Source organism: Hippopotamus amphibius, chromosome 12 (genome assembly GCF_030028045.1).
Source record: "Hippopotamus amphibius kiboko isolate mHipAmp2 chromosome 12, mHipAmp2.hap2, whole genome shotgun sequence".
In the NCBI taxonomy this organism is placed as follows: domain Eukaryota; kingdom Metazoa; phylum Chordata; class Mammalia; order Artiodactyla; family Hippopotamidae; genus Hippopotamus; species Hippopotamus amphibius.
The window spans coordinates 96,915,659-96,930,274 of record NC_080197.1 but is presented as its reverse complement, the minus strand read 5'-3'; the positions used below and the strand labels follow the sequence as shown (position 1 = coordinate 96,930,274).

Genomic DNA, 14,616 nt, shown 5'->3' with positions numbered 1-14,616 from the left:
CCAAATACTTGCCCTAATACACCCTCCTACTCCTTCCAGGTCACCAGAATCCAGCTTAACAAATGTTATTTTCATTTATATATGAAGTTAACTCACATATTATAAGCTTTTTGTGCCAATTCTGATACATAAAAATCAGCAGTTGTAACTTTACATTATTAATTTACCTTAATAAATCACTTAAGATTTAATAAGCTTTTAAGCACAATTTGATACTTCATGATTATCGTACAGCAAATATTCAAGTTTTCCTCAATAAACTGGGGAAATTTTATATCTAAAATAATGATCTAAGTAGCAATGAAAAATATGTAAGTTTGCACTTTACATAGAATCAGACTCTTGGAGCTGGAAGGAACACTAGTGATCAAGTGATTTTAACCCTTTGACATTTGACAATCGATGTCAACATTTTTGTTGACAACCAAAAAAGAAACTGTGGCCTGGGGAAGCTTATCAACTCAAGGGGACCTAAAACCAGGTGTCATGACTCCAAGGCCAGTATCCTAGAGTTCAGTTCACAGACAGAGAAGCATCAGCATCACCCAAGAGCTTGTCAGATACATAGAATCTCAGGCTCCACCTCAGTCCTACTGAGTCAGAAGCTTCATTTTATCAAACTGCCCAGGTTATCTACACTCACATTCATATGTAAGAAGCCCTGTTCCAGAACACCAAACAATTCTGCTTTTCTCATTCATCAGGGATCACATAAAAATTGGAAGCAAATGCTATTCATTAAGTACCTTTAAAAGACAACTATTTTAAGGTGGGAAAATGTTTCCATCACACTACTATGATTATGCATCTTATTCTGACCTTTCAAAATAGAAAATTTTTCACATTTTAATGCCCTAATTTAATTAATTCTAATGATAAACATAATATTCTCAATATAAACTAATTAGGTGAGCCCTAAGATGACCTACAGACAGAATTATATTCTAATTGTAGTATATGCTAAATAAGTTACAGAATAAATTATAGAAACTTTAGAATGCTATATAATATGTAGAATATAACTGTGGAATGTAAATTATTAAATAACAAAGAAAATATAACTTCAAGGTTTCTGCTACTTAAAGTAAGAGATTAGTTTAATTGTTGCATAGTAAAAGTTCTCAAAAGGCTTATTTTAAATAAGAAATAAAATTATAAAGTGGTGCTTCTAAAATAGTTAATGTTATTTTGAAACCAGTTTATTTTCTTAATCATTTTGATTATGTAATCACGAGACGTTTAGAAAAATCTATAAAAAGATGTTCTAATAAGAAGTAAAATACTACTTGATATTTGGTTAAATAATCATAAAGTTGAATGAGTAAAATGCAAATTTTTATTATATTGAGAATTCAGCAGTGTGCTTCTAAATTTTGTTCAAATTTCAAATGAAAAAAAGAGAAGATCCTGTTTTTGATGCTCACTTCAGATATATTTTAAAAACAAATCTTGTTTTTCTAATTCAACCTTAAATATGCCTTGTAAATCTTATCTGTAGTAAGGCCACAGTTTCCCTTTACTTTGTTGCCATTTTAATGTTGTTTTCCCAACAAAGATTACACAAAATAAGGAAGAGAGGAGAAAGAGCATGTGCTGCAACAAAATCTCAATTCCCACCAAATTAACAACCCCCTGTCTGTTCACAAGCTTCTAAAAGGTATATTCTGAAAGTCAAATGGGAGGTTCTTGGGTCATTTTTAGCCATCAAAATTATGATGGTCTATTCTAAATTCACATGAAATTGCCTGAATTTTAATTCATATAATTGGTGTGGGGTTTATTCTCAAAAAGTATTTTTTTCTATTTTCAGTGTTTTTGTTAATTTTATATAATCATCATTTTTAGGAGCACCAAGCTAATCTAGTCTGAAACAATCTATAATTCTACAACATACATCCCTGTGAATGGCAACTAAGTATTTAAATGACATTTTAATAAAAAACCTGGGAAATATTCCAACCTTCTTTCTTCTCGATTGCTTTCCTCAAGTTTCTGTAGCCTTCAAAACCACGAGGCACAGTATTGGAAGGCCAAGCCAATGAAGGACAAACCAGACAGTAAAAAGCGAAAGTGATAAGAAGGTAAAAATGATACATGAGCTTGAAGACTTTAAAATAAATTTTAAAAGATATCATCAAAGGACAATACACAGTAAAAAGGCAATACATTTTGTATGAATAAAAAGTAAGTAGAAAAACAAGCAGCATTATATCTAAGAAGAGTATATAGACTATCAGTTGAAATTATTCAGCAGTAAAATGTACGGTCTCAATTTACACAGTTGATAAACAGTAAAAGTATTTGGATACCATTGCTTCTCTTAACCTGAAATGGATCAATTTTCTCAGCTTCCAAAAAAAACCAAAAACAAAAAAAGCCCACTTCCAATTATATCCTCTTCCCTTTAAACCTTTACGAAAGACCTTTTTACGGTATCATTAAAAGAGCTTCAAAAAGTAATGCCTTTATACCATAATATGAAAATACCATTAATACTACATACTAGGATACTAATTTTTAAACTTGTTTTCTATTTTCATATACTACATGTGAACATCACTAAATCTAAAAAAATTTTATTTTAAAATTATATATGAAGTGGTATTATGGTCAAATGAATATGATTGTTATGATATCAGTGGAAAAATGTAATTTTATTAACTGAAAATTATAATCACTGTACAATTACTAGGCTACTAAAAGGACATATCTAAGGCAAAGGTGGCAATAAAATGGAAAATGTAGTACTTTCCATTAGTAAGATTATTTTTCAACTAGAAAAGTATAAGGAAAACTATAAATATGTATTTAAAAGTTTTAACATTTAACGAATACTCAATATACAGAATTGGGTATCTTTACTCAATGGAATGTACTGAATACCAGTACCTCTCAAGTATACAAAAAGATAGATGTGCTAGGCTCTAAGTATATAGCAATCTTGATATAGTACACTTCTGCCTGGAATTCCAAAAATATTTTTTCAGAATCATCAAAACTTTAAAATGAAGAGACTGAGTCTTAGTTATGAATTATTTCATCAAGGCAGCTCTCCTTGTTTAATCTTATAACATGATTTTTATTTGCTGGCCTGTGATTGCTTTTCACAATCAACTTATATACTGCTATTGCAAGAAGAGACTAGCAATCTTTCTGAGAAAACAATTCTGCAGAGTGATATTCACAGGGGATCAAAATGTCACTATAATGGCTACAAAATGGAAAGAAAAGCCATCGCCTAAGAAATCTCTTGTATTTCTAGAGTTTCAACCTAACACCACTAAATACAAATACAATGCAGTCTGATGAATGAATGAATTTTTTTTATAACGCAAGTAGTCATTTAAAGCTAGATATTCAAAAACATAGGGATTGATGTGTGAATGGTAAATTTTCTTTATCCATATACACACAAAACAAAGCAAAAAAAAAGGTCTAACCTAGGCTTATACTGATGAAAATGAGCTATAACAGCTCAAAGGATATGGTTCCCTGGCAAAAAGCCCAAATTTTCTATTTTCAACATGAAGAAATTTTGTTTACCTTACATGAGAGAGTTATATTAAAACATATGGATGATGTGAGCTAAGTGGATAAACTTTTAGATGCCTTCCCATTTGCCTCTTTAAAAAACACTGCAATCAACAGTTCTAAAAGACAGTAGAGGAGTAGAGATATAAACTAATAAACTGATTCTTCTCCATAATTTAAAGGAGTTCGGTCTTTATTTCATTTAGTTCCATTATAACACCTCTTCCATAGTTCAGTGGGGGGAGAGGTGACAAATCTTGCTAACCATTGTAACATTTGTGTAACTAAAAAAAGAATAGGCAATGTAGTCTATTCAATTATTTTTCCTTATTTTTTTTACTATCTACACTTTGGGGTTATTTTACAGCTCAACAGAAAATAAGCACAGAATGGGAGAAGAGCCAACCTTTAAATCACACATACTAGCAACTGGTTGTAATTTAAATAAAGATTTCCATGCAGAAGAGGGTGGAACTCTCATGTAAAACAGGACTTACACAACCTCCTTGAATACAAATGTAGCTTCTGACATAAAAATGATAGTTGCCACTCCTCCAACCAACACTTACAGTGTCAGAGGCCCTGTAGTCACTACGACCAAAGGCTAACAACACAAAACAAAGCAAATTAAAAGACATGGAGCCTCGAAAGAATTTGTGGAGTTAGTGGGAGAAATGGAAGCAACTATGAGAACTGGGACAGCTGAGCAAAGCCGAAACCAAAGGCCAAACTCCACAGGGGCTTTGGAAACCTCAGCCGAAAGGGGGTAACAAAAACCTTCTCTACACTACTTAACCTTTTTTTCCTTCATGAGGTTGCTGCCCACATTTTCAAGAGTTGGATAACACTTCCTCCTTCGAAATTACAAATATCCCTAGAGGAAACTTATTAGCTATGTCATTTCCCCTGGTAGGAGTTCCTTTAGTCAGATGGCTTTGTTTCCAACTTTGAATTTAAGGAGATGAGAGAAGAAAGTAGAAGGTTTTGAAACGGGGAGTACTTTGGGCTAGGGAAGAACTACATGAGAACTGACCTCATAACGGAGGAATGCATCAAGGCAACATGCGGACACAGGAGGTCAGTAGGGAGGAACAAGAGAGACTGGCTAAGGCAGAAATTCATATTTCCCCCCAAAGATTGGTCTGCATTCATGGAAGGGAAACAAAGTTTCCTTCCCCTATTTTCCTTTTCCTATTCCCTTTTGAATTGCTCTTACCATATCATAAAATGAATAAATATCATTTCACATGAGTGAGTTGGGAAACCTGGACATTATGTATTTGTAACACTTTCTAGAGAAAAACTAGTTCCAAGTTCCAAACAATTTTAAAGTGAACTTACTTACTGTATATGCAAGGTTGAGGTAGAACCAAATTTTGCAATGTTCTCTTTGATAAATAAAATAAATATGAGGCATGTAATACAATTCAGCCAGAATCAATACATCCAAACAGGAGCACTGCCTCCAAAGAGTTCCTGTAGAAGACTAATCACTAACTTCGGTTAAGCTGCTGTCATTCTGAATACTTCCGGAACTCTTTGCTATTTTTTGTTTCAACTGTAGCAAACCCTGTGGCTAAAATGAGAGCTTACCAATATTTTTTAAAAAGGAATTTATATTACATACAGCAAGAAGTTATTGGTGATAAATGAAATGTTTTATCAAGTTGAGTAAAATAGTATCATTTATCAGTCAAAAAGTTTACAACCCTGCATTGTCACAGAAATAACTTGCATCAGACGTATTAATTTAGAGTAAATATGATCACTATAAAAATGACAAAAGAGCCCAGGTTTCTATTGGGATCCTATGGTGATTATGATAACATCCCTAAATTTACCTCAAAAGGAAAGAGCAGAATCAGTTCATGACCTTGAGAAACATACCCTTGCTTATCCTTACTTATTATTCATGAACACAAACCACCTACATCTTTAAAAACAAGTCACACCATTTCACATTTTGACTCATCACACAACTGAATTTTACAAATAAATGATAAGTCATGTGCAAAAGTCTCATTTTCATTTCCACAGTATGTTGGGTCACACCAGTTTTGATAATTCTGTGAACACTGTTACAGTTTTATTTGCCCTGCATAAGAACTAATCATTATATATTTCTTAATTCTGCCTAATCAGCCATCCAAGAGCAACGTCTTTTAAGACATTAGTATCTTAAGAATGCAATTTCAATTGCAATGCCTCCTACCCATAGATGTGCAACTCCTTGCTTTAATTATTCTAATCATTCCTTTTTAACTCAAGGACACACAGCAGAATTAATTTGGAGAGTTTAAAACTCTAATAACTTTGGTCAACTGACTATTCAAGGAAGAAATGCCTGGTTGTCAAAATAAATTTCTAAATAAACTGAGCAAAGCAGCAGGTAGACTAAATGTCAATAATAATTCTACAGAGTGCACCTCCAAAACAAGCTATTTGACAAATAAGATATCTTTTCCCCCTTTGGAATATCTAGCCAAAAATGCTTAAAATTAATTTGACTGGCATGTTTAAAATACATTCTCCGTAAGTAATTTGACTGCACTATAGAATCAATATGTAAACATGTAAACAATTTATGAGGTTTTAACCACTCACATATTACAAGTGGTCACATTTTAATTTTCCTCCTTTTCTTTGCATCCAGTTGATTTCAGAGGGAGATATTACCAGGATGCAAGGAAAAGGAGGCCTAGAACAGTGGTGAAAAGCTGAGTAACTCCTTGCTGGAAGAGTCAGAAAGCCTGCAATAACATAAATAACTTTCACATAATCAAATTAGAGCCCTGCAGAAAATACTTAAGAGACCAAATGATATTAAATGACAGCCTGATGAATTAGTTTAGCCTTTAGTTAAACTAATATAGACAGGAAGCAGAATATATCAATGAGACTATTTAATTGTATTAGAAAATGGAAAAAGATGAAAATATTGAGTAATGGTAGAATAAGCTTTGCAGAAAAGATGAATGGAATGCAAAAGCAGCTATTTGAAGAAATAATAAAGTAATTTCTAATAGTAATTTTACCTTGGTATAGTCTAAATAAAATTCATTACCATATTATTATAATTAAATTATGTTTTTACACACAAGTAGAGATAAGTCTTTAAAAGTATATAATTATAACTGTCACCTCTGTTAAATGACATTTCATTTATTAATATACTTATAAGACTATTTATACTCATTGCAATTGCAAATTAAAATACCCTGAAAAATAATTAGCAGTAGAGCAGTGATTTTATAACACTACCTTTTTTTCTTCTTCTTTTCTTTCCTTTTCAGCTTCTCTAAATCCTTCTTAGCTAGATCTATAATCTCAATGGTCTCTTTGTCTGAGGATACTATAGTAGGAGAGAAAGCTGATGATCCACTGAAATACGGTGATCTTGCTGTGGCTCTTGTTAGGTTTTTTCGAAGGTTCTCATTCACTGCTTCACTTTCTAATAATTTTGCCCTAGTGAATAAGAAAATATTTAAGTTAGAAATATTTTATTATTGTGGTAAATAATACATAACATAAAATTTACCTCCTAACCATCTCTAAGTGTACAGTTCTACAGCACAAAGTACATCCACACTGTTGGGCAACCACTGCCTACCTTCAGAACTTTTCGCTTTCTCCAACTGAAACTCTGTACCCATTAAACACTAACTCCTCATTCCCCTCTCCTCCCAGGCCCTAGCAACAGCCTCCATTCTACCTTTTGTCTCTGCAAACTTGACAACTTGAGGAATAAAGAGGACATATTAAATGAGTTGTTTTGCAAGCTAAAAAGTTTCCTGAAATGTATTTCAACATTGCTACAAGGTATAGGTTTTTCAATAAAAGTGTTCACAAACATTAGTGTTTAAGATATTTTTTAAATTTCCTGATTAAAAGATTGTAAATTTGAAGTAACACTCTTTGAAGTAAGCACCAATGATAATTAGATTACTTGCATTCTGGCCAATAGGCACTAGTTATCCTTGCTTTGTAAACCCATCATTTAAACTTAAAATGTAGAAGCAGCATGGTTCCCCTTCCTTTCTGTTCCTCATTCATCATGCTATAATAACATTTCCAAATCTTTGTAAGGAACAGTTAGTCAAACTTGCTCCTAACTGGCTGAAAGCTCTCTGGCTCCTAAATATGGCATGGGAAAAGATGAAATCTCCAAGGAAACCTGAGTTTGATAATTGAAAACATTCTTTTGTTTGCTCAAGCAGTCTTCATAATGACAGGAGAATAATGTGTGTGCTGTGAGTAATATACAAAAACACTGAATGATGAGATCCTAAAAGAGCCTGGATTCTTGAGACTACAAGGGATTCAGACAGTCCTCTAGGCCAGTTCCTTGAGTCCATTTGATTTAAACCATCAAGAACACAATTATCTACTTCAATATAATAAATTTCCTAGGTCAGTTTGGCACAAGGGTGATTGAGACAGGGCTATAAGGAGAAAATACTACCTACTATCTCTGTTTCAAAACTATATTACTAAGCACTTTTGCTATATGTTCAAATGTTTCAGAGGAAGGTGCTAGATAATTTGCAACTACTGAGCTCTAGAAGGCAAGTCAGTTCTGTTTTTCCACTGTCTACGAAAATTATTTATGACACTGTTAAAATCAGCTAGAGACAGAATGTACACAAATCAGTATATATATGTTACAAACAAGTGTCTTTAATGAAATTGTTTTACTTTGTATCTGGTGTTGCAATAGTTATAATGTTTTAAAATGGTTAAATAGCTGTGTGCAAACTTTTAAATTAAATGATTTCAAAATTAAAGAAAATTCTGAATGTCATTTTTTAATGAGGGCAACCTAAGTATAAAAACTCAGCTTAATGATAAAAGCTCAAAGTTAAAACTTACACTTTTCTGTATTTTCAAAATCTAGCACAAAGCCTGGGTACATAATAATGAATGTTAAGAATGAATGAAAATATAAATTAGGTATCAATAAATGACCTGTTTTTAATTGGCTCGTTTATATAATAATCAGACAATTTGTGTTTTTTTATAACCTGATTTTAAAAGTTTGCATTTGGTAGGGGCATATTTTTCATGTTTCTTCCATCCTGGTGCTAATAAAGGCTGAAACCTTTAGGGCTCACCTCCAACTCCACTAACCCCACACTACATTAGCAATCTTGCCTTTTGTATGGGCTGTAGAGATAATACCTCTTCTTTGCCTCTCCTTCTCCTCCTACTCATCCACCCACACACTTGTCACTGTCTGCACTTCATTTTTAATAGGAGACTAAACTCTGAGGCGTGAGGGGAAGTACACAGACTTCCTTGGGAAGGAATAAACTGAGGCTTGCCTCTCAGCTTTTTCACTCACTGAATCTCTAAAAGCTTCCACCCTTTCCTCCATAAAATGGAGATGAAAATACATACTTCCCTAGGATGGTTATGAGGATGATGATACAATGAATTTAAAACTCACCTGACTAATAATAAGGTTTTAACAAATAATAACTATTCTTATCAAAAAGTTAGAAACAACATAACTATCTAATGGCAGGGGATTAGTTAAGTAAATCAGTTATAACTCATGAAACAGTACTCATGGAACCATGCAAAAATCATGTTAGAAAAATATTTAATAACATTAAAAAATGCTCCTAATATCTTGTCCAATTTCAAAGAATTGATAGCAAAGCAATACATATACCCTGATACAAATTTTGCTAAAGTATGCATTGAAAAAATATTGAAGAGATATACCAAAATGTTAGCATCAGTTTTTGGAATGGTGAGAATATGGATGATTTTAACTTTTTAAAACTTTCCAATAGTTTCAGAAATTTCTAAAAAATTTTAAACCCCAGAAAACTAAGATTAATTAGTGACTATTATCATTTCACAACAAACAGTGTGATGTGTAAATTTATTAAAAGGTAACTAGTACTATTTTATAATTCCCATGTGGCAATACATTTACATAATTTGCATTAAGTTTAAGTAGCTGTGAAAAAATGCCTTCATAAGAGAAAGTATTGGTTAAAATATGGATTGGAGTAGAATTTGGTAGATAAAACCAGAATATGAGAACTTGGACCTAAATAATAACATGTTAGACCTTCACAGTATTTTTCAATTTAAGAATTTTTACATCCTGTTCTTTTATCTGAGCCCCATAATAATAACTCTTTTAGATTAGCAGGTGTTACCTCATTCTTACAGATGAACACTAAAGATCAAAGATGTTCAGTAATTTGCCCGAGGTCATATACTTAATAAACAGAAACTTAATAATTTCAATCCAGGTAATTTAATTTAAATTCAAAGCTCATTTATGTTTATCCCATATGTAAATTATTTTTATATTATAAATTACAGTCCGGAGATTCTAGGGACACACTGAATTAAAGAGCCTTCAAAGGAAAGTTGGGGAAGTGGAATAAACTATTAACCTATATCATGAACTATTTGATCACTGACCGAACTCAAGGGCTAAGAGTTATCATTGTTCTCTAGATGGCTTAAAGAATAATCTTAATTCAAGAACTTGAAGAGGAAAGATAGCAGATGCTCCTTTTAGCTACCAGAAGGAATGGAAATGATTCAGTCAGTTTTCTAGGAGATAATGACACTAGCCAAGCCATTCATCAAATAGTGAGATCAAGCTTAGATATGGTCTTAGAGTAACAGAATGAAAGAGAGGAAAAGGAGCCCAAGAACCAGAGAATGGAATCAGCCTTAACAACTGAGCAGTGCCAAGAAAATTAAAAAAAGATAAAAAGAAGCAGACTAAGAGCAGGAAAAGAATCTTTAGGAACTAAAAAACAGAGATATTAGTTTTGTCTGAAGGAATGGCAAAGATAGGGTCTACAGAGTCAGGAAAGGCTGGAGACTGGTCAGAGAATAAGTTTTTGGCAAGACAGGAAAGAGCACTGCCAACACGAGATGCCAACTACAAGTCCAAGTTGCCTCTGACCGAAACTACAACTTAAGGCCCCAGAGGCCTCCATCAAAAAGGTAAAGTTTGGCAATATATAAACAGAATAAAAGTAACAGTCATTTGAGCAACTTTATCTATTGCTACATCAGATGTTTTCTCATTGGTTTTCATTTTTTGAAGCATATAAGGGATCCAGTGTGCCTTATGGAGGCAGAAACACTACTCATCTCTGTTTAAGAATCTCTAGAATAGCCAGAGGAAGAGAGATGGAAAGAGAAGACAAATATAAGACAGAGAATTGTTAGGGTAGCTGTGAAAGATAAGCTCTCACTTGGTTATTTTCTGCAAATGGATAGCAGAAGTGAGATCTGAGCTATTTAGATGCTCCCGATGGAGCTGACTGTAGTTTTACTTCAAGAGAAAGCAGCTCAGCCATCAGGGCAAACCATGGAACCTGAAAATATTATAGAAATGATTAGTGTCCTTGATCTTCTTTTTGACCCCTATTCTCCCAGTCTGTGCTCAGTGGTCCCCTCCACATTCCTGCATCAGGCTTGGGTGTTGTGTACCAATTTCTGTCATTCCATTTACTACATGTGATATTTACGTAAGCTGACCCACCTTAGACTGTGAACTTGTTTATGTCACGTTTGTTGAGTCCATGGCATGATGCCTGGCATAGAGTGAATATACGCAGTATGCGGGTGAAATGTGAGTGATGAATGAGCCTTTGTATGTACCAGAGAGGCAGGTATATTGGTAGGGATGCAATGACTCACACATAAAGAACAGCTGGAGAAGTATAAGGGAACAGGAGTAATGGGAGATCTTAAAAATTAGAGATGATTTATTGATGTTGACCATTCCCAAATGGTGGGTGAAGAGGCACAGGGAGGTAACTTCAACGACACCAATTAGGCCTGTCCTTATATGAGGTTAGGTAAGCTTCCACTTAAGGGTATAACAACAAGAGTAGGAGGATAACACAGGAATATAATGTGGGAAGAGGAAAGTTTGTGACATTATGTTCCCATATGTTCCATTATGGGCAAGTACCTATTCCCCTAAAGTTGACCTGATCAAAGGGCTGAAATAGCACTGTGAACAGTTACGACAAAATAAGCCCAACAAATAGCAATAGTACTTCACTGCGAAACCCAAAATATGTGCTTTACATAATACAGAGCATGAACTGTACCTGAGATCTTCAATTTCTTTAATGTAATTGTGAATCATATTACTAATCTCCTCATTCCCTTCACCTGCAAGACAAAATAAGGAAGGGGGAGGGATGAATTGGGAGACTGGGACTGACATATACACACCACTATATATAAAAGGTAACTAATAAGGACCTACTGTAGAGCACAGGGAACTCTACTCAGTACTCTAATGACCTATATGGGAAAAGAATCTAAAAAAGAGTAGATATATGTACATGTATAACTGATTCACTTTACCGTTACAGCAGAAACTAACATAACATTATAAATCAACTATACTCCAATAAAAAGTAATTAAAAAAAGAATTTCCTTTAAAATTCAACAGAACAGAATGAGAGAAAAAGCAAAGTTAGAGAAATAAACAATAATGCTTTGAAACAGAATTTAAACAGCAAATTTCCTGCCCTTACTTACATGAGCAGAAACGAAGATAATGTGATAAAGCAAAGGGCACATTTCGTTTCTGTAAGAATGTATTATTTACAAATTAAGTATTAACTTAAAGTCACAGATTATATACAGAGATTGACTTTTCACTTCAAATATTCCACAAAATTAACAAACATGAAGAATATTTCCTGCTCTCCAAAAGTAATCCCTCACTCATCGCACCCTATACACATACCTGCTCTGGCAAGAACTTGGTTGGCCTGATCACTAACAAGCTGTGTGATTCTGGTCCTCAGTGTATCAACCGTCTCTTGCATGGCTTTAATTCTTACACGCAGGTTGTTATTTTCAGTCTGTAGCATAGCATTCTCATGAAACATGTCATTGATGCTTTCCACACCCTCCTCATCGATTATCCTTTTACCCTAGAAAAGAAAAATATTTCCCTGTTGGTTGAGAAGTTTTAAATACACAAGAGTTCTGTTAAAGCATACTGCAGGTCTATGCAATTCTACAACCAAGAGCCCTTTTGTCTTAATAGCCTCAAGGCAAAAGAGATCCTTTTCCCTCTACTACATCTCTCCGAGTATTTGTCACTAAAGAATCTGATTGGGAAGGAAGTCTTTTGAAACAAGAGGCTGCTCAGGTTGTTAGACTGAACATTATTAAAGGCTACCCACAAGGAAAACTAGAGAATTCTACCTCCAAAAGGAAAGATGCAACCATTACGACAGACAAGAGACTCCAGGGAAACAGATATGTGCAAGCCATCACAAAAAGGTATCATTTTGGACACAAAATACATCACAAATGCAAAGTCAAAACCATTAGCTTACTGTTTTGTACTCCATAAGCTCCATCTGAAGTCGTGTGATCTCACCACGGAGTGCACTGATCTGCTGACTAGCTCTGTCCTGATTGACCATCACCTTGTTCTTGATATTTCTAGCTCGATTGGCATATTTCAGGGTATTTAAAGTTTCCATAAAATCTCTGTCTGAAGGGCTGACGCACGCTATCATGATTGTTTGGCTGAAAGTTACAAAAAATAATTAGGTTTACAGATATAAGCAAATAAAACATTGAAATAATCATTTTAAAATTCCCACCTTTTGAATAATATCTACTCTTCAAGATACCAAAAGATTGATGTTACTAACTTAAAAATAAAAGCAAATTTAAAAGCCCCAATGCTTTAAGACTATCTTAAGGAAAAAGATTTTTTTTTTAACTTGGCTAAAATTTAGGGAAAATGAATTTATATTATCCTTGTTTGACTCACAATAGCTTGAGAAAGTATAAGTGCATATATTTAATTCTCACTTCTTTACAAAACTTTTTTGAAGCAATATAAACAGAATAATTCTAAAATTTAATCTATCTATAATATGACAGATTGAAATTCAAAAATCATTGCTGGGACATCCCTGGTGGTGCAGTGGTTAAGAATCTGCCTGCCAATGCAGGGGACATGGGTTTGATCCCACATGCCACAGAGCAACCAAACCCGTGCACCACAACCACTGAGCCTGCCCTCTAGAGCCCGAAAGCCACAACTACTGAGCCTGTGTGCTGCAACCACTAAAGACCGTGCACAGAGCCAGTGCTCCATAACAAGAGAATCCACCGCAGTGAGAAGCCTATACACTGCAATGAAGAGTAGTCCCCGCACGCAGCAACAAAGACCCAATGCAGCCAATAAATAAATAAATAAATTTATTTATTTTTTTTAAAAGTTGTGTTTACGAAAAAAATTGTTTAATGAACTTTATTTTTATATAAAACCATAACTCTGTCTTAAAGGAAACCATGTAATTTAAGTATACTAGGGAGTTCCCTCGTGGTCTAATCGTTAAGATTTGGCCCTTTCACTGCTGTGGCCTGAGTTCAATCCCTGGTCGGGGAACTGAAATCCCACAAGCCGTGCAGTAAGGCCTAAATAAATAAATAAATAAATAAATAATAAAGTTATTTATCTTATATATTGTTATATCATATTATATTATACATTAGGGAGAAAATATATTACAATGTTAACAATAGTTACTTACAGGTAATAGAAATACAATTGATTTTTATCATTTTATATTTTTATGTATTTTTCAGAATTTTTGCTATAAACTTTTAAAAATGTGATATTAAACATTATAAATGTATAAAAGCCAGCTTGGTTCTTTAAAAAGTCACCAAATTATACACATAAATACATGCAACTTATTTCCACAAATATGTTTGATCTAATTTTTCTTTTAAGAGTAATTTGTACAAACATCACAAAATGAAGGGATTTTGTTCTCCAACGCTTATACAAAGTATAATGCTTTCGAACTAGGAGTTCAATATCACAATTTTAAGCAGGAATTGAGGGTCACTGAGAACGGGATTAGAAGAGAGGAGTTACCACCCAGTTAGGAAAAGGGTGAAGAACATCTGAAACTCTTTAGCTGTAGCTTAGATAAAACTCAAGAAGAATTCAAAACCTAGAATGCAAGTATCTTAGATTGTTACAGGGCAAGCAAACTCTCAGAAGTACTGATATATTCAAAAGTATTGACACTTGTAAGGGG

At 33.7% G+C, this 14,616-nt stretch overlaps 1 protein-coding gene across 12 annotated transcripts in view; it reads right to left on the bottom strand.

Annotated features, from left to right (window-relative positions):
• KIF21A (kinesin family member 21A) overlaps window positions 1-14,616 on the bottom strand; it is a 140,191-nt gene that overhangs the window by 47,982 nt on the left and 77,593 nt on the right. For 7 of the 12 annotated variants that reach the window (XM_057701393.1, XM_057701399.1, XM_057701394.1 and 4 more), the window contains exons 8-12: window positions 12,886-13,081; window positions 12,285-12,474; window positions 11,634-11,697; window positions 6,793-6,996; window positions 1,961-1,999 (exon numbers count right to left, since the gene is read on the bottom strand). In XM_057701393.1, coding sequence (XP_057557376.1) covers window positions 1,961-1,999; window positions 6,793-6,996; window positions 11,634-11,697; window positions 12,285-12,474; window positions 12,886-13,081 — 693 coding nt within the window. The remainder of the gene's footprint in view (window positions 1-1,960; window positions 2,000-6,792; window positions 6,997-11,633; window positions 11,698-12,284; window positions 12,475-12,885; window positions 13,082-14,616) is intronic. The other 5 variants (XM_057701395.1, XM_057701397.1, XM_057701404.1 and 2 more) reach the window with 1 other exon arrangement.